General features: G+C 40.5%; 1 protein-coding gene across 1 annotated transcript in view; it reads left to right on the top strand.

Annotated features, from left to right (window-relative positions):
• LOC126095069 (mitochondrial genome maintenance exonuclease 1-like) overlaps nucleotides 1–21,385 on the top strand; it is a 54,518-nt gene that overhangs the window by 19,652 nt on the left and 13,481 nt on the right. Inside the window, exons 2-4 of the mRNA XM_049909752.1 lie at nucleotides 5,862–6,084; nucleotides 15,959–16,094; nucleotides 18,367–18,540. Of these exons, the coding sequence (XP_049765709.1) occupies nucleotides 5,862–6,084; nucleotides 15,959–16,094; nucleotides 18,367–18,540 (533 nt within the window). The remainder of the gene's footprint in view (nucleotides 1–5,861; nucleotides 6,085–15,958; nucleotides 16,095–18,366; nucleotides 18,541–21,385) is intronic.

The following is a 21,385-nucleotide window of genomic DNA, read 5'->3' as shown; positions in this document are numbered from 1 at the left end:
CAGAGGACATTCTAAATCCTTTTACCCAGTCTGTCTTTGTTATTTACTCTGCATCTCCCTCTCACTGCCACTGTGTATATACACTCCTGGAAATTGAAATAAGAACACCGTGAATTCATTGTCCCAGGAAGGGGAAACTTTATTGACACATTCCTGGGGTCAGATACATCACATGATCTCACTGACAGAACCACAGGCACATAGACACAGGCAACAGAGCATGCACAATGTCAGCACTAGTACAGTGTATATCCACCTTTCGCAGCAATGCAGGCTGCTATTCTCCCATGGAGACGATCGTAGAGATGCTGGATGTAGTCCTGTGGAACGGCTTGCCATGCCATTTCCACCTGGCGCCTCAGTTGGACCAGCGTTCGTGCTGGACGTGCAGACCGCGTGAGACGACGCTTCATCCAGTCCCAAACATGCTCAATGGGGGACAGATCCGGAGATCTTGCTGGCCAGGGTAGTTGACTTACACCTTCTAGAGCACGTTGGGTGGCACGGGATACATGCGGACGTGCATTGTCCTGTTGGAACAGCAAGTTCCCTTGCCGGTCTAGGAATGGTAGAACGATGGGTTCTATGACGGTTTGGATGTACCGTGCACTATTCAGTGTCCCCTCGACGATCACCAGTGGTGTACGGCCAGTGTAGGAGATCGCTCCCCACACCATGATGCCGGGTGTTGGCCCTGTGTGCCTCGGTCGTATGCAGTCCTGATTGTGGCGCTCACCTGCACGGCGCCAAACACGCATACGACCATCATTGGCACCAAGGCAGAAGCGACTCTCATCGCTGAAGACGACACGTCTCCATTCGTCCCTCCATTCACACCTGTCGCGACACCACTGGATGCGGGCTGCACGATGTTGGGGCATGAGCGGAAGACGGCCTAACGGTGTGCGGGACCGTAGCCCAGCTTCATGGAGACGGTTGCGAATGGTCCTCGCCGATACCCCAGGAGCAACAGTGTCCCTAATTTGCTGGGAAGTGGCGGTGCGGTCTCCTACGGCACTGCGTAGGATCCTACGGTCTTGTCGTGCATCCGTGCGGTCCGGTCCCAGGTCGACGGGCACGTGCACCTTCCGCCGACCACTGGCGACAACATCGATGTACTGTGGAGACCTCACGCCCCACGTGTTGAGCAATTCGGCGGTACGTCCACCCGGCGTCCCGCATGCCCACTATACGCCCTCGCTCAAAGTCCGTCAACTGCACATATGGTTCACGTCCACGCTGTCGCGGCATGCTACCAGTGTTAAAGACTGCGATGGAGCTCCGTATGCCACGGCAAACTGGCTGACACTGACGGCGGCGGTGCACAAATGCTGCGCAGCTAGCGCCATTCGATGGCCAACACCGTGGTTCCTAGTGTGTCCGCTGTGCCGTGCGTGTGATCATTGCTTGTACAGCCCTCTCGCAGTGTCCGGAGCAAGTATGGTGGGTCTGACACACCGGTGTCAATGTGTTCTTTTTTCCATTTCCAGGAGTGTATGTCTCTCTCCCACTGTCTTCTTTTTCTCCAATTGGTTTACAGTATACCACACTGCTGTCTCTCCTCTCTCAATTACACTGGCTCCGTTTGTCTTTCTTTCACACTGTCAATGTTTCCACCATAACTCCGTAGCTCAAAAATTCTGGCGATCCAACATAAGAGGGTGAGTCAAATGAAAACCTTAAATATTTTTTTAAATATTATGTATTGTACAGAAGTGGTACAGAGTTGTATCACTTTTCAACATAATCTCCCCCACATTCAATCCAAGTCCTCCAGCACTTACAAAGTGCATAAATTCCTTTAGAAAAAAGTTCTTTGGGTAGTCCGCGCAGCCACTCCTGCACTGCGTGGCGTACCTCTTCATCAGAACGGAACGTCTTTCCTCCCGTTGCGTCTTTGAGTGGTCCAAACATATGGAAATCACTTGGGGTAAGGTCTGGTGAGTACGGTGGATGAGGAAGACACTCAAAATGCAGGTCTGTGATTGTTGCAACTGTTGTACGGGCAGTGTGGGGCCTTGCATTGTCATTTTGCAAAAGGACACCTGATGCCAGCAGTCCACGTCACTTTGATTTGATTGCTGGCCGCAGATGATTTTTTAGGAGATTTGTGTATGATGCGCTGGTGACAGTGGTCCCTCTAGGCGTGTAATGCTCCAAAATGATGCCTTTTTCGTCCCAAAAGAGAGTCAGCATAACCTTCCCTGCTGATGGTTCTGTTCGAAACTTCTTTGGTTTTGGTGATAAGGAATGGCGTCATTCCTTGCTCGCTCTCTTCATTTCTAGTTGGTGGAAGTGAACCCAGGTTTCGTCCCCAGTAATGATTCTTGCAAGGAAGCGATCACCTGCTCGTTCAAAGTGCTGAAGTAGTTCTTCACAAGCATCAACATGTCGTTCCCTCGTTTCAGGAGTCAGCTGCTGTGGCACCCATCTTGCAGACACTTTGTGAAACTGGAGCAAATCATGCAAAATGTGATGTGCTGACCCATGACTAATCTGTAAACATGCTTCAGTGTCATTCAGTGTCACTCGACGGTTTTCCTTCACTATGGCTTCAACTGCTGCAATGTTCTGCGGAGTCACAACTCGTTGTGCCTGACCTGGATGAGGAGCATCTTCCACTGATGTTACACCATTTGTGAACTTCCTACTCCATTTGTAGACTTGCTGCTGTGATAAACATGCATCACCGTTCTGAACCTTCATGCATCGATGAATTTCAGTAGGTTTCACACATTCACTATGCAAAAATCGAACAACAGAACGCTTTTCTTCCCTGGTGCAAACCGCAAGTGGGGCGGCCATCTTTATACTGATACTGCGACGGTATGTGTACATCTGCACTATGCTGCCACCTACAGACCATTCTGCACACTGTTTGTAGCACGCTTGCCAACTTACAGGATAATGGCGTGAAATTTTGATTTATTATTACAAATTCAAGGTTTTCATTTGACTCACCCTTGTACTTTTCCTCTACACGCACTTGATTAAAATTTCAATACAAAATGTATCCTCACATATGCCTAGATGTTAGAGTTTGCCATTGTGGATGGATAAACCCCCCAAGCCTATGTATGGTTTCCACCCATCTGTATTATTTATTTCCATTTTCTCCTTTCACTTTTGCTCCCACTGCTTGTCTCTCCACCCATCTCTCTTTCTCTTTTACTGCCATTGCCCCTCACTGACCATCAGTTTAAACTAATTGTTGATCATGTTCTTGAGACATATGAGCCAAGTTGGTGTATTAAGAATGGAAAAGAACCTCTGTGTTTTAATAATCAAATTTGGAAAATGCTGAGGAGTGGAGATTGTTGCAGTCTTAGTTCAAAATAGAATTCACAAATGTTGACAGTCTAAAGTTGGTAGAAATTTGTGTGTCCATAAGAAGATCGATGCAAGACTCACTATTTTAATAGTATTCTTGTATCTTAAGATACAGACTGTGTTAAGAGTTCCCAGTTTTGTGTCTTTGAGTGACTGATGTGAGAAACTGTGGGAGAGGACAAACGTGATCTTTTCTAGCTATTGGCATGGCTGCAGTTAATATATTTTAACCAAATTCATCTCATGAAGAATTCATAAAGGCATTGATAAGCAAAGTCAACAACATAAGTTGTACTGTAAATTTTTTATTACAGCATTGATTATGAAAATGACAACACCAACAAGAAAATGCTAACAGGAATGAAATACCTACCGCATAGTAGATATGTGTCAGTACACAGATTACTACAGTTGCAGAATTGTACATAATCTCAAACTTTGATAATTCAGTAGTATATGAAGCCTCCATATACTGAAGTCAGAACCTAATAAATGTCACTGCAAGAAAGCAAAGAAGGCATGGACATAGTAATGGACACCTTGGATTGTGTATGGGTCCACAGAGCATCTGTAGCAGTTGAGTTGTGATAAACATGATTCAGGTTTAAATAAGACTTACTTAGTAACATACTTTATGCCACTCAGCATGTCAACAATGGCATTTACATGCTCATAGCACTCTGAGGATGGACAAATCTGTGAAGTCCATTAAATTCGTGAAGACAAGACAATGGTCATCTTATATTGTGGTCATAATGAGTGGTCCAGAACATGTGTGTTGTAGCACTTGTCCCTCTTCCATCACTGCATAACAGTCCACTCTGTACAAACTGAAACGTCATGTAATGACTAAGCTTTTTCCCAGAGGGTGAGCATTCTGCACCATTAAATATTACTTACTTGCTTTGATGTAACCAGTTGCTTTGACCTTTCCTTCATTTAATGGTTTTCCAATTATTGAAGTTGGACCTTTCTGGCTGTCCAAAGAGATAGGTTGCTGTGCTTACTTGTGCACCATCTTTGTGAGATTTTAATAAAATTCTTTCTGGATGTTGTAATGTTCAGTGTGTTCATCTTAATGTATAATTAATTTGCTTTTATTTATTTATCGTATGGCACAGAGCAGCAGCACATATTCAAATATAAATACATTAATAAACAAAAACACAAATGCGCAACATGTATAAGAGAACATAAACCACATAATAGATACCACATAACACACAGAATTAAGATCTGCAGCATGTGTGACTAATTAGCTGCACATTGGTGTCCACATCTTGTGTGCACTTCATAGCATGAGGTGTGGCTTTTGTAAAGTCCTCAGCCAATCTGCCATATTTTCTTGTATGTTACTCTTTTATGACATCATCTAGGACATCCTCAGGTACTCCAGAGTCACAACATGGACAGTTCACAAGTTTCCACTTAGAAAGCATGATGTTGCATCTGGTGTGGCCACTTTGGATATGAATGCATTTAGTCCAGTCTTTCTTTGGGAGGCTGAGCCCCTGCAGTTGTAAGGCAATGATTACTGAGTTCTTCCAGTGCTTTTACCACATGTCTATTACATTAAAGGTGTTCTGTCCTTCTACATCATTGTTCTTCAATATTAGTTTCTGTGATTTGAAGCATGTATGTGGCAAATTTCTTACTACATCTCGAATAGGTAGTTTTTTGCACACTTGACAGATAAATTTCTTACTACATCTCGAATAGGTAATTTTTTGCACACTTGACAGATTCATTACTGTATCTTGAGCAGGTAATTTTTTGTATAGTTTGTGTCTAGTACTTTTTTCCCAATCTGTAACAGTGTTTTTTACATCATCTTAGCTTTGGTGGAGTATGTTACTGATGACAGAGGGCCACAGTATCAGAGTATACCCAAATATAACAGCAATTATACATATGGTTTCATGGAGCTGTATGTGTATCTTGGTGGAATGATGACTTCCTCACCATACTGGAGCACAGTATTCTGCAGTGGTGAAGGCTATTGACATTGTTGCTGTTCGCAGTGTGGATGCATCTGCACCTCAAGAACATGTAGACTACCTTCAAGATGGCACACCCTGGCCACTGTTTTTCAGGAACAGGACGGCAAAAAGTCTGCACATACAGTGACCATATTGGAACAGTGATCTCTCATAGTCTTTATCACCAGCAGCAGAAACAAAATTAATTTGCTACTCTACTATAATAGCTTTGCCACTATATAAATTGCTATGTTGTTGCTTACACATCAGATGTGTATTTCATTAGTGTTTCTCTAACAGTTTCATAAGTGTAAGACTTTATTCCACTACCAATCTTTTTGTTTGAAACTTTTTTCTACAGGCATTTCAATGCAAAATAATTTACATTTTGTATTCCTGATGAATAAAAAGTAAATACTTGAAGCATTTTTTCAGGTATTCACATGAAATATATGTGTTTTGTAGGTTTAATGTGTACTGTTTAATAATTATTGACTATTACCATCTAATGGCGTGCCAATGGTTTTTGAGAAGTACTTCCATTTTTTACAGGTCAGCTGTCACAAGGGGAAGAGTTTCACACAGCAGTATGTTCGTATCTGTCTGGTATTCCAGAGAGTGACTTGGCACTGAAGTCTGAGGCAGCTGAAGGGTGCTGGCACAGTGTGCGTCACACAGTATTGCAGGATATTAAGGCAGCATCTCTGCTGGAACAGCCAGTTGTGCATCCACAGTTGCGATATCAAGGCATAGCAGATTGTGTTGCCTGTTACAAGTAATTACTCCTTTTTTGTAAGGAAAATAGTATTCATACTTTTAATGTAAGATTATTGTTGCTAGTGATTGCACATTTTAATAAAATTATTTTTCACCAACACTGAACAAAGATGCATAATCGTACTACCACGTCCAAAAATTTTAGTACCTTAGGTTTCCACTGCCTACAGTGCCATAGTAGGGCAGTTTGAACATTGTAGGGCAACCATTTGGTACTTGAGTTTTGTTGTTTGCCTGTGTAAAATATGATTGTGTGCAGTGGGTTAGTGCACAGGTAGCAGCTTTTACCTTTGATTTTTGAGGCATTGTTTAGTATGTATCATGTTCACCTCTGTCAAAAAGCCTTCAGAGATAGTTTTTATTTTTCTTGTTTAACTTTTGTATATATCTTAATTTTAGAACCATAGATATATGCTACCAACAGAACTGCAATTAATAATTTTGATCTCTTGTTCAGTCTGCATGTAGTTTTTTAACCTTTATTACTTTGGCTAGAACATTTTTCCTTATGTAACTTTCATAGTGGGTAATTGATATGGACTGTGCTTGTTGTGTGCACATTCAAGGTGTATTGGCCATAGTCTGGAAACAGCTAGAAGCTGTGTTGGCCATGGTCGACAGCTTTCAGGCTACTGCCCTAAGCTGCAGTGATGTTGAAGCACCTGTGGCAACCCTTGGTGCTGCTGGAATCTCCTGGCAAGCTCTTTGTCACTGTGTTTCCTGATACACAACATGTAACCCTCATTTGAGGGTGATGGGTGGAAAGTGGTGAGTTGGTGTACAGCATTATTCTGCATAGAAAGTGAATGTGGAAACTTGTTGAATGGGTGCATTGTTGGACCTTAGTATCAGACATGAGCTGCTACCCAGTAGCAACAGATTTGAATCAGCATGGAGTGACAGGAAACAAGTTGCAGAGTATGTGAGTGGTCAACATCAGATGTGTTGACCTGAGAACAAAACATGGAGCACAAATGGATGAAATTTAGAAGCATTGTTCTATATGCCACAGACATGAATGTGCTGCACAAGATTGTAAGGGATGGGAGAGTCACTCTGGTACAATGTCCTTCCTAGAAAGCTGCTATGACAGCAAAGTCATAGATTTAAGCAAATTGAAAGCCTTGTTGAGAAATAAAAGCTGTATGAAGCCAAACGCATCATAAGGAGAGCAATGTGACAAGTGTTCAATGAATTCAAAAGTAAAATACTATCAGCCAGTCATACCAATATTATTAAGAAGTTTTGGGCATACTTAAAATCAGTAAGCAGATCAAAGTCATGTATTTAGTTGCTCAGTGATCATACTGACACCAAAATATAAGAGGAGCCTAAAATACTGAAAGTGGTCTTCCAAAATGATTTAACTATGATAAGGTCATAATACAGTTCAATCACTGCATGAACTTGGAAATGATAAATATTGAGATAATTAATGTTGGAATAGCAAATGAGTTGAAACTGCTCAACAGGTGGAGACACATCCAGAGCAGATGAGATACATGTGAGATTCTACAGAAATTATGTGAAAGAACTTGCTCCCCTTCTTGCAGTAGTAAGTGAAAGAACTTGCTCCCCTTCTTGCAGTAGTTTATTGCAGGCCCCTGGAGCAATGAAGGACACTCAGCAATTTTATGCTCATGCACTGTGATATTTTTAGAGAATGAAAATCTCCATTTTCCAGATTAAAAAGAATTCTGCAAGCAATACTCTTGTGAAAGTCAACTACTCTATTTGTCCATGCCATAACAAACAGCATCCAGGTTGCTGTCATGTTCATTGACACCTAGAAACCTTTTAATACAGCTCTATCTTGTCATTTATTGAAGAAAATACAAACTTACTAAGCACTGAACCATATTTTGTGATGGGATTCAAGACTTCCTTTGGGATACAACTCAACATTCATCGTCAATGGGATGTAATTGACATAAAAAGGTAATCTGCAATGCCAGAAAACTAGCAAAAAGCAGGAATACCCTAACAGGACTGATGATTTGTGCAGCAACTGGCAGTTGACTGAATGTAAATAAGTGATTTGTATGTACATAAATAGGTAAAAAATCTAGTACTGCTCAACACTGTTAGTTATATATCACTGGAAACAGTAAGAACCATAAAAAGAAACCTGAATGAATCATCTGTACCTACCAACAGGTGAATGACCATATAAAATTGTTTGTAGGAAAAGCAGATGCCAGGCTGAAATTTATTGGAAGAATCTTAAGAAAATGTAATTCATCCATGAAAAGAGCAATTTACAAAATACTCATGCAACCAATCATTGAATAATAATTGTGAGACTGGGATACTTATCTGGTTGTATTAATGGAACGAATAGAAAAGATACAGCAAAGAATTGCTTGTTTTGTGACAGGATTAATTAATAAGTACAAGAGTGTAATGGAGATACTCAGCAAACCAAATAGGTGTCCGGAGAGGGTTACTATTGGAATTATAAGAGCATACATTTGTAGAAGAGCCAAGCAACATATTTCCTCTTACTTGTGCATCACAAAATTACCAAGGGAGAAATTAGAAATCATATAGGTAGTCACTGCCAGTCTTTTTTCCAGTGCACTATTCTTGGATGGAACAGGGAGAGGAAAGCAATAGTAATTGCTGAGGTACCGTCTACTACATGAAGAAAGGTGGCTTGTGATTATGGGTGGAGATGCAAGAGGAAGTCTGTATTTTCAACAATTTTGTTTGACTGTGTTTCCTATTTTTTGGGAAATATTTGCTATTGTTTAGGAGAGCATAATAATATAGAGGCACAAAGAAACAGAATCTGCTGAAATTAGTGGGCAGTTACACAGTAATTTTTACATGGTTCTCTGCTGCAGTGTCAGTTCTAAGGTTGTATGAGTAGCTGTGGTGCAGAAGATTCATATGTCATCAAGCAGAAGCACACTCTGTAAGATGAAATGTTAGTGAAAATGTATTCAATATTGTGTGCAGAAGTGGAATATTGAGAGCACAGGAATCTGTATGTAGACCCAGAAAAAAGTTGTGTTAAAAGGTTGTTGTGAGTAACTGAGGTGGATCATATGCATGTTGTAACTCACCATAAAGAGGCAGGCATTTTCTTAGAATTTTATGAAAATTACAAAGCAAAATGACAGTTTGATGAACAAGTCACTGTGGGTGTTCAAGTGACATTTCATGTATCTGGAAAAGTCCATAGATGCAATGTCTGTACTTTGGAACCTGAGGAACCCATTCTGTAATTGAGATTGAATATGAAAGTCCAAAAGTAAACATGTTTTGTACCATTTCTAAACAATAATTTCTTAACTAATTTTTCTTCACTGAAAGAAATATAATCCCTGCCTCGTTAGCTTAGTGATCATTGCACCTGACTACCACACAGAGGACACAGGTTCAATTTCCAATACTGCCAGGAATTTTCTTCTGTGGCAGAAAAATTGGAATAGTGTCCACTCGGCCTCATGATGCCATTAGATGAGTTACATTGATAAGTAGTGGCAACAAGGTCTGGAAATCCATGGGAGCAGTGTGCCGTCCCCAAGCTCCCCACCCCTCCCCATCTCCCATAATGCACCTGAATGACACCATCTGGTAGAGTGTGATGTGCCAGTCAGTTGGTATTGCATGGTCCTCAGCATTTGAGCACGGAGTCAAGTTAAGAGAGAAATATAATAGGTCACATGCACTTGGACATGGTGGGACATTGGTAAACTCACAACTGATGACAGAGGAGAGGGTCAGAAAGGTATATTTTCTTATTTTACAAGAAGATAGGCTACATGACATTGGCACTGGTGATGTCTCACAGTTCTTAAATTTACACCCACCAAGTCAGTAGATTGGTTTGCATTTGTTACAAATAATACTTTCTATACATTGCCAACAACTGTCCTGATCTTTCATTATATGATCTCTCTCTGTGGTTCGTTTGAGGATAATGTTAATGCCCCATCACTTTTTATTGATATTGTCAGCATGGGAAAAGGACATTTCCAGCATCATTGAGAATTCATGCCAAACCCACTGAAAATACACTCCTGGAAATTGAAATAAGAACACCGTGAATTCATTGTCCCAGGAAGGGGAAACTTTATTGACGCATTCCTGGGGTCAGATACATCACATGATCACACTGACAGAACCACAGGCACATAGACACAGGCAACAGAGCATGCACAATGTCGGCACTAGTACAGTGTATATCCACCTTTCGCAGCAATGCAGGCTGCTATTCTCCCATGGAGACGATCGTAGAGATGCTGGATGTAGTCCTGTGGAACGGCTTGCCATGCCATTTCCACCTGGCGCCTCAGTTGGACCAGCGTTCGTGCTGGACGTGCAGACCGCGTGAGACGACGCTTCATCCAGTCCCAAACATGCTCAATGGGGGACAGATCCGGAGATCTTGCTGGCCAGGGTAGTTGACTTACACCTTCTAGAGCACGTTGGGTGGCATGGGATACATGCAGACGTGCATTGTCCTGTTGGAACAGCAAGTTCCCTTGCCGGTCTAGGAATGGTAGAACGATGGGTTCGATGACGGTTTGGATGTACCGTGCACTATTCAGTGTCCCCTCGACGATCACCAGTGGTGTACGGCCAGTGTAGGAGATCGCTCCCCACACCATGATGCCAGGTGTTGGCCTTGTGTGCCTCGGTCGTATGCAGTCCTGATTGTGGCGCTCACCTGCACGGCGCCAAACACGCATACGACCATCATTGGCGCCAAGGCAGAAGCGACTCTCATCGCTGAAGACGACACGTCTCCATTCGTCCCTCCATTCACGCCTGTCGCGACACCACTGGAGGCGGGCTGCACGATGTTGGGGCGTGAGCGGAAGACGGCCTAACGGTGTGCGGGACCGTAGCCCAGCTTCATGGAGACGGTTGCGAATGGTCCTCGCCGATACCCCAGGAGCAACAGTGTCCCTAATTTGCTGGGAAGTGGCGGTGCGGTCCCCTATGGCACTGCGTAGGATCCTATGGTCTTGGCATGCATCCGTGCGTCGCTGCGGTCCGGTCCCAGGTCAACGGGCACGTGCACCTTCCGCCGACCACTGGCGACAACATCGATGTACTGTGGAGACCTCACGCCCCACATGTTGAGCAATTCGGCGGTACGTCCACCCGGCCTCCCGCATGCCCACTATACGCCCTCGCTCAAAGTCCGTCAACTGCACATACGGTTCACATCCACACTGTCGCGGCATGCTACCAGTGTTAAAGACTGCGATGGAGCTCCGTATGCCACGGCAAACTGGCTGACACTGACGGCGGCGGTGCACAAATGCTGCGCAGCTAGCGCCATTCGACGGCCAACACCGCAGTTCCTGGTGTGTCCGCTGTGCCGTGCGTGTGATCATTGCTTGTACAGCCCTCTCGCAGTGTCCGGAGCAAGTATGGTGGGTCTGACACACCGGTGTCAATGTGTTCTTTTTTCCATTTCCAGGAGTGTAGCTTGTCAAATATGAGTGTACCACGTCAGCATCAGTGGTATTGCATTTGAAGGAAGAAAGATTAAGGTTTAATTTCCTCTCATTGATGAGGTTACTAGCACAGACTCAGATGGCAATTTGAGTGAGAAAATTTACTGTCTCCATCATAGCATTTACCTCAAAGTGATTTAGAGAAATTGCAGGAAATCTAAATTTGTATAGCTGGACAGGGATTTGAAGCCTGGTCCTCTCAACCACAAGTCAAGTGCCTAAAGAATCAAATTAGTGACCTATTTTAAATCTGTTAAAGAAACCTTTGAATGTCCCTCTTTGTGAAGGTGGTAAGATCATTTATGTTCACTGTTGATGAAAAATTGGAATCGTTTCGTAAGCTATGATTCACAAACATGAATTTACAGCTAAATGTTTAGTGATTGTGCTTTATTTGCATGACTTGAACTAAATGTGAAAATTTGATTTGGGTTGGTTGACAGGAAATGAACAAAATCATTAAAACAATGTAAAGACTCAAGTATTGAAAAAAATGCAATAATCTTAAACTGAAGTGATCTTACATCAAAACCTGAGAATGATCAAATGATTAGTGGAATGGGGGATGGGTAGGGAAGGGTGGAAGACTGAAGACTGCAAAATATAACAAAATTATTATTTTGTTGGTGACAAATGAGTGTCATATCAAAACCACAAAAGTTCCAGAAAAATAGTAATTGCTAAGAGGATTGTTGAAGATCACAGAATAAAGTTTTAGCTAGCACTTCAGACAGCGCTGAGGTAATAAGTGTTTGGATGAGAAGAATGGATGCATGTGGAGTTTATTGGTGTAGGTAGGCACATTGAATAAAAAGTGCTGCAGCTGTTGTACTTCTTTATTAAAGGCATGATTGGTTTTGTAATTTAAATTACATCATGAAGTGCGAATTTTATTGATCAAGCCGCAGCTACAGTCAGATCCCAACCTTTCTTTAAAATTTGGAAAATTTTGCAACAAGCGATATTCATGAATTAAAATGCGGCAATGAAACTGGAACCTCAGGTGAAGCCGTATGAAGACATAATGCTGGAACTGCCATACGCAGACTTCATTGCTTATCAGTCTTATCATGGAACACAGTAGCAGTCATTTCTCATTAAGCATACACTATCAAACAGCTTACTGTTGTCTGTCTCAATTGTATAAACACTCACTTAGTCACACAACTGTTATTGAAGTTATGGCAGTTAGAACAGTATGCATTAGCTGGAAATGCATTTAATGACAATAACCACATTATGTCAGTAGTATGGACAGCATCTGAATTTTAAAAACAATGTAAATATTAACTACAAATACTGTGGCTGCACAGTTAGAGAATTCAGAAAAAAATGCTGTTATATTTATGAGCAGAACAGGATAAGTGATGATAATCATAACCAGAACGGTCACTGAGAAGTAATTGTTTGGTAAGGTACTAACTATATTCAAGGTAATAATTCATGCACCCAGAGATGATATTGCTATCCTTTAATATAAAAATGTGGTTAATGAACCTGTTTGAAAAATCTCTTACTAAGTGTGGGAAAACTTCCTACAATCTTACGAAACATGTTCCAGCTGAGCTAGACTCTTAAGTGAAAGAGGTAAAATATTATTATAACTCAAAACCTAAACTTTTTTAAGGTCCTGTAGTACAATAAAAGAATGGCAAAAATTTAAAAGGAAGCATTAGAAGAGTTCGCTTGTGCACTAAGGTGAACATAGGTTAAAAAAAATCCACCACAATATGAGAGAAACGTAATGCCATTACCAGGGGCAGTAGATTGCACCATCATTGCCAGAATAAATGACTCTTTAAAGAATTGAACTTCCATGTGTAAAACAAATTCAGATGTCTGTTTACTTTACAAATGAGTTAATGTACTTAATATTTGACATCAATTGTGTAAAACCTTTATAGCAAAAGACGCGAAGACTAATTATTTTTCGAGGCTGTAAGTAAGAAAAAGTTAGAATTTATATGAAATTGTACTTAAAATATGGTGGAAGTTATTAAATGATTTCATTATCAAACACAGTCTGGGTAATTTGCACTCTGTTTTAATAAAAGTTAGTTTTTCGTGTATCTCAATGTTTGATGTCTTGAGCTATGTGTCACACAGTGAGATAGCTTTGCAGGTGCATTGAGTGGCATGTGTGGGTACTATCTGGAAATTGTGTTGCAATACAGTTAATAGTAAAGAAGTAACAAATTAAAAGATTATGCCACATGCTGAAGTTTTACTGCACAAGTAGCAAAAATGTAATAAGCGATAAACATTTTTCTTTCAGTATTTTGTGGAGGGTGTCAGAGAGAAAAGATTTACAAAAGGTTTGAAATTATGTGTAAAGTTTTTTGGAAGTTACTAAGTGTCCTCAGTCTCAAATACTAGTTAAATATATCTTGGTGATTTGCATACTGTGAGTCATGCTCCATCAGTACATATACACGTATTCTAACTTTAATACTTGATTCGCTGTGTTAAGCCTTTAATGTCATTTTAAATTGGTCAATAATTATTTGAAATACTGAAAGTTATACTTTTGTTGCCCCTGGAAGCCATTAGATAAGCAATGTGCAACTAGGGATGTACACCATTTCGCTGTTTAGTAATGTGAAGATCCAAAACAGTATTAAAGGGAAAAAATACTTTTTCACATCCTCAAGTGAGAAGAAGAGAAGCAGAATAATACAATTTTAATTCTTCGGTGTATTCACGAGGACAATGGTTCAAACCCACGTCCGGCCACTGTTGTTTAGGTTTTCCGTGATTTCCCTAAATCGCTTCAGGCCAGTTCTGGGATGGTTCCTTTGAACGGACATGGCCGACTTTCTTCCCCACCCTTCCCTAATCCAATGAGATTGATGACCTGGCTGTTTGGTCCTCTCCTCCAAATCGACCAACCTAACTCTTCAGTGTGTTGGTTTTTATTATGTCTTTGTGTCAGCAAATTAAATAACATTCTGAACCTGCGTTATGTACTGACCTGCAAAATTTCCTGTTTGAGCCTTGCATTAATTAATGTTTATAAAACCGTCTGAAATGATAGAAAACAATTGATAACATAGAATGAAATTTTCACTCTACAGCGGAGTGTGCGCTGATATGAAACCTCCGGCAGATTAAAACTGTGTGCCGGACCAAGACTTGAACTCAGAACCTTTGCCTTTCGCAGGCAAGTGCTCTACCGACTGAGCTACCCAAGCACGACTCACGTCCCGTCCTCACAGCTTTAACTCCGCCAGTACATCGTCATGGCTAAGCCACGTCTTCGCAATATCCCTTCTTTCAGGAGTGCTAGTTCTGCAAGGTTCGCAGGAGAGCTTCTGTAAAGTTTGGAAGGTAGGAGACGAGGTACTGGCGGAATTAAAGCTGTGAGGACGGGGCGTGAGTCATGCTTGCTTGGGTAGCTCAGTCGGTAGAGCACTTGCCCGCGAAAGGCAAAGGTCCCGAGTTCGAGTCTCGGTCCGGCACACAGTTTTAATCTGCCAGGAAGTTTCATATCAGCGCACACTCCGCTGTAGAGTGAAAATTTAATTCTAGAAACAACCCCCCAGGCTGTGGCTAAGCCATGTCTCCGCAATATCCTTTCTTTCAGGAGTGCTAGATCTGCAAGGTTCGCAGGAGAGAATCTGTAAAGTTTGGAAGGTAGGAGACGAGGTACTGGTGGAATTAAAGCTGTGAGGACGGGGCGTGAGTCGTGCTTGGGTAGCTCAGTCAGTAGAGCACTTGCTCGCGAAAGGCAAAGGTCCCGAGTTCGAGTCTCGGTCCGGCACACAGTTTTAATCTGCCAGGAAGTTTCAATTGATAATGATATGTACATTGTAAATCTTGTAAATCTATTAGGTTATCTGTTATTTATAAATCAGCTATCACCAGATTCATTTTGTAATATAAATTTCAAATAAAAACACTGTCTGTTTTGGGCTTTACAATTTTCAGTTTTTTTTTTCTTTTTTTTCTTTTTTTTTTGCTGCTTGCATATTTTAATTGTGTAGTCCCTGTCAAGCATCATACAGATTTTCTCCTTGGAGTATGCCACAACAGAAGTGACATAAAAATGGCAGTCCACATGTGGAACCACACATTAACATTAATATGATCTTGCTTTGAGAAATAATTGATCCAAAGTATCAGTTAAGTTAAACAAGCTGACTTCATTAATAATTATACTGGAAACTTCTCATATCTTCTTGCTACAGGTAGAAAAATTGTGTGTGTAGGAATATTATTGCAATATAACATTCTTTCTCTGTAACCAAACATATTTGTTGCCGCAACAAAGCAATTAAGCTTTGTTCCCTTAATTTTAATCATGTGCAATGCTTTTTTTTTAAAGATGTACAATAATTTGTTTTGAGAGACACTTCTCTGTAAAGATGACAAAATGTGATTTTGCTTCCCCCCCAGGGGTAAACCAGTGCTGATAGAATGGAAGAAATCAGACAAACGCAAGTCATGTATTGAACGGACATATGATGCACCTCTACAAGTATGCGCATACATGGGAGCACTTAGCTTTGATCCTAGACATGCTCATTTACAGGTAATTATATCACTTAAATGAGTATGTATATGTGACATATGAAGCACTTCACAGCTAATACATGGTAGATAAACATATTACATAATGGACAAGAAGATATCACATAGTGGACAGGCCATTGAACTTGCAGCCTTCATTATAGTGAGTACGCATGTAACGCACACTACTGCTTCTCTCTCTCTCTCTCTCTCTCTCTCTCTCTCTCTCTCTCTGTGTGTGTGTGTGTGTGTGTGTGTGTGTGTGTGTGTGTGTGTGTGTGTTGGTGGGACTAAAGTGTGAGTAAGAGTAGTGGAGGTTGCACATGAGAAGGAAAGGAGGGCAACAATTATGATATAGGAGACTCCTGAGAAAACACTGAACAGGAGGATGGATATACACTATATGATAAAAGTATCCAGACACCTGGCTGAAAATGATGTACAAGTTCGGCGGTAATGCTGGAATTCAGTTTAGTGTTGGCTCACCCTTAGCCTTGATGACAGCTTCCACTCTTGCAGGCATATGTTGAGACAGGTGCTATGAGGTTTCTTGGGGAATGGCAGCCCATTCTTCACAGAGTGCTGCACTGAGGAGAGGTATCAATGTTGGTCGGTGAGGCCTGGCACAGAGTTGGTGTTCCAAAACATACTAAAGGTTTTCTGTAGGAATCAGGTCAGGACTCTGTGCAGGCCAGTCCATTACAGGGATGTTATTGTCATGTAACCACTCCGCCACAGGCCATACATTATGAACAGGTGCCCGATCGTGTTGAAAGATACAATTGCCATCCCCGAATTCATCAGTGTAGGTCTGTGCTGTGATAGTACCACGCAAAACAATAAGGGATGCAAGTCCCTCCATGAAAAACGAGACCACACCATAACACCACCGCCTCTGAATTTTGCCGTTGGCACTACAAACGCTGGCAGATGACGTTCACCGGACATTCGCCATACCCACACTCTACCATTGGATTGCCACATTGTGTACCACGATTTATCACTTCACACAACGTTTTTCCACTGTTCAGTCGTCAAATGTTTATGCTCCTTACACCAAGTGAGGTGTCGTTTGGAATTTACCGGCGTGATGTGTGGCTTATGAGCAGCTGCTTGACCATGAAATCCAAGTTTTTTCACCTCCTGCCTAACTGTCATAGTACTTGCAGTGGATCCTGATGCAATTTGGAATTCCTGTGTGAGGGTCTGGTTATATGTCTTCCTATTACACATTACGACCTCCTTCAATTGTTGGTGGTCTGTCAAGTCAACAGATGAGGTCGGCCCGTATGCTTTTGTGCTGTATGTGTCCCTTCATGTTTCCTCTTCACTATCACATTGGAAACAGTGTACCTAGGAATGTTTGGGAGTGTGTAAATCTTGCGTATAGATGAATGACACAAGTGACACCCAATCATCTGACAACATTCGAAGTTCATGAGTTTCGCGGAGTGCCCCATTCTGCTCTCTCACAGTGTCTAATGACTGCTGAGGTCGCTGATATGGAGTACCTGGCAGTAGGTGGCAGCACAATGCGCCTAATATGAAAAACATATATATTTGGAGTGTCCAGATACTTTTGATTACATAGTGTATGTACCAAATCCATACCCAGTCAAGTTGATTCGCGTGAGTTCTCCCACATGAGAACAAGCTAAATGGCACCTGTGTCTGTATCAGAAGCACCACAGGTACTGTAAGGATTAACTTAATCTGAATTGGGGATAAGTGAAGGTCATGCAACAGACTAACTTCAGGAAATGTCTGTAGAGATTAAGGAGTTTGCATGAACAAACACACTGGTTGCACCTAATGTTTAGTAATGAGTTTTTCTGTTACAGTCAGATGGTAGGCAGTAGGATACATATCATTATTTTTGTAGAGCTGCTCAACTGAAATTTGACAGTCTTGTATTTAGCGATGATGATGATTGCTGTTTTAACTTATGCTCGTGTACATTTGTAAGCAACAGTGTTGCATTTTGTGTATCTAAAACCTCAGTACAAGAAGATAATCATAGTAGAAACAATGAATAACATTTAAAAATCATGGGCACAGATCACAAAGAAACTTCTTATACATTTATTTGTAACTGCTTGCTTTTTGAAGAAAAAATAATGATTCATATTTGCAGGTAATGTGAGTGACACATGTATAGTGAGTTAGTATTGAAGTGTTCATTTTTGGTATGTTGTATTTTATACTGATAGGGAATAATTACTAAAAGTAGACATTTCCCCATAGAAGAATATGATGAGTATCATTTCATCTAACGTTGTATATGCTTGACACAGGTACAAGGTGGCCTCATTGTGGTTGCTTATAGCGATGGCTCCCCAGCTAATTTCTTTATGCTGTCAGTTGATGATTGCCAGAAGTACTGGCAGCAGTGGCTTGCACGTCTCCAACAGTACTGGCTGCGAAACAAAGAGGTGGTAGAAAATGCTGCTTTGGCAGCAGCTGAGTAAGTAAGTACATGTTCCACCTAACAATTTGTAAAAGTGAAAACTTCAGCAGTAATTAAGTAGTCTGAAAATTATACGCATTTATTGTTTAGCGGCTGATGTAACTGAGTGTGTGGCATACTGTTTCATTTCTAGGCGTTATTTTAGAGGTTGGTTAGATAATGGATGGGGCAAATGTGCTTACCAGTAAAGAAAATTTCTGTTTATTTTTGCAGTATCTGAAGGCTTTGAAAGGTAACTTATTAAGAACTTCAGGAAGAACCATTAGTTACATCTCAGTGATGATGATTAAAAGTGTCAGCCAAGGTGGTTCTCAATGTCCAACCCATGTATTCATGCCATGCTGCTGTTATTACTGGCAAGTCGTCTTGATAGCTTATTTGTGGGAATAGGTATGGACCAACAGAGACTGATGTGGGTGGGATCTCATTGATACATATTGCAGGCACCATGTGTGAATCAAAGTTTGCTACCCTTTCGATTAAATTTATTGTAGGTCATACAAGGTCTGACTGACTGTTTAATGAAAGTATTTTCTTCTTCATCCCAGTTCCATTTACATTATTTCTGCTTCTTTTTCACATGTTGGCCTGTAATGCTGTAGGCTCATAAAATATTGTAGACTCTGCTATAACTCTGTACATAATACTTGGATATGCACCACAGCACCAGGACACTGATGCTCTACTCTTAGAATATACTACCAATGGCATCTGCACGTGCCGTCTACCACAGGCTACCTGCGGTGGACTGCATGACTTGTGCACATGGCATGGCATTCACAACACCATCTACCAGAGCCCTTCACTTTATAAGCACTGTGCAGCAGGCATTCTGTCTCATATAATAATAATAATAATAATAATAATAATATTTATTCAACATCGAATAATCAAATACAATCCCTAGAAATAATACAGTTTCAGGACATCATACAGATTATTCTTCTGAATACATCAATTTATAAATTACAAACTAAAGATTTGTTAGTATTAATAAATTTTACATTTTGATGGATTTTACATTTGGTAGTATGCAATCACGATATTACAAATATTGTTTTTATCAACATTATATTAGTTGTAGGTTACTTATAACTATGAGCTTGACATACTTATGAAGCACTTTTCATACAGATATATTCATCTAGGGAATAAAAAGGGTTTTCAATTAGAATTCTTTTTAGCTGATCTTTTAATTTGTTAGTAGGAAGGGTTGTGAGACTTTTTGGTAGGGCATTGGCTAGTTTCAGCCCAGCATGAAGTGCATTTTTTTCATATAAAGATGTTCTGTGGCTATTTACATGGTATCTGAATTTTTGCCTTGTATCATACTGGTGCAGGTCACAGTTGAAATTTGGATTTATTGTTTTCACAAGCAATATAACTTTCAATATGTATGCACCTATAATGGTAAGCACACCTACTTTTGGGAACAGATTCCGACATGATTCTCTAGGTTTGGCACCACAAATAATTCAGATAACTTTTTTCTGTAGTATTAATAATGTACTTAGGTTGGCTTGAGTTGTTGCACCCCATATTTCTACAGCATAGTTTAAGTTTGATGAGAATAGGGCATGATAAGCAGTTTTTAGTACACACATGTCCTTACAATATTTGCTAATCATATTTATAGCAAACACATTCTTCGACATGCTAAGGAATCAATATGCATGTCCCATTTGAGGCTGTCCTGGATTGTAATTCCCAAGAACTTTGTCCATTTTTCCTTTTTTACAATGTCATTTCCTATGGATAATTTCATGTCAAATTCTATTTGTTTCTTGTGTTAAATTCCATCATTGCAGTCTTTGAAGCACTTACATTTAGATGGATTTCATTAAAATACTTGACTATTTCATTAGTTACACTGTTGCATAGTACCTCCAGACTCTCATCGTCTTTGTGTTTACACACTATTGATGTGTCACCTGCATACAATATTTTTGTACAGTTAGGAGAACAATACTGTATATCATTAACATAAATCAAGAAAAGAAGGGATCCCAAGACAGAACCTTGAGGCACTCCATATTTGATATCAGTAATTTTAGATTTGTAAGACCCACTGTTTGTTTTAAGCAAGACAACTTGTTTTCTATTGCTCAAATACGATTATATTACCTCATAGCCAGTTGCTCTGATACCCAGTTTCCACAGGTTGTCAAGTAATATGGTGATGTTGACACAATCAGAAGCTTTTTCTAGATCAAGGAACACTCCAGTTACATACTCCTTGTTCTCTATGGCCGTTATTATTTTGTCTATTAATTGTGCTGCTGCTACTGATGTTGACTTGTTTTTCATAAAGCCATTCTGCTTTTCAAATATTAAATTGTGTTGACTCAGGAATGTCATTAGTCTAGTATAAATAACTTTCTCAGCTACCTTAGAAAATACAGGTAAGATTGAGATGGGGCAGTAGTTTTCAATTTTAGATTTATCACCTTTCTTGTGAATTGGGGTTACTTGTGCTGTCTTTAGACTATCTGGGAAACAACCTGATGCAATTACATCATTTACTGCTGTGGCCATGGCATCAGATATGTTGTCTATGCATCTTTTTAGTGAACTGATAGACAATCCATCATAGCCTGCTGATTTTGTATTTTTTAATGGCATTACTATGTTTTTGACTTCCTTGTTATTGATTGGGGCCAAGTATATGCTTTGTTTGATTGGAATGCCCCTATATCTATGCTGAAGATTCTTAAAATGGTTATTGACAGATTTTCCAACAAAAGAAAAGTAATGTTGCTTAAAATCCGTCTTAATTGCAAAAAATTTTTTATTATTCATATGACCGGTTTCGGTTCATTCAGAACCATCTTCAGATCTGTAAAAAT

This window comes from Schistocerca cancellata, chromosome 8 (genome assembly GCF_023864275.1).
Source record: "Schistocerca cancellata isolate TAMUIC-IGC-003103 chromosome 8, iqSchCanc2.1, whole genome shotgun sequence".
NCBI classification, from domain to species: domain Eukaryota; kingdom Metazoa; phylum Arthropoda; class Insecta; order Orthoptera; family Acrididae; genus Schistocerca; species Schistocerca cancellata.
Note: the sequence above shows the minus strand (reverse complement) of the source record. Positions and strands in the feature narration are given on the sequence as shown.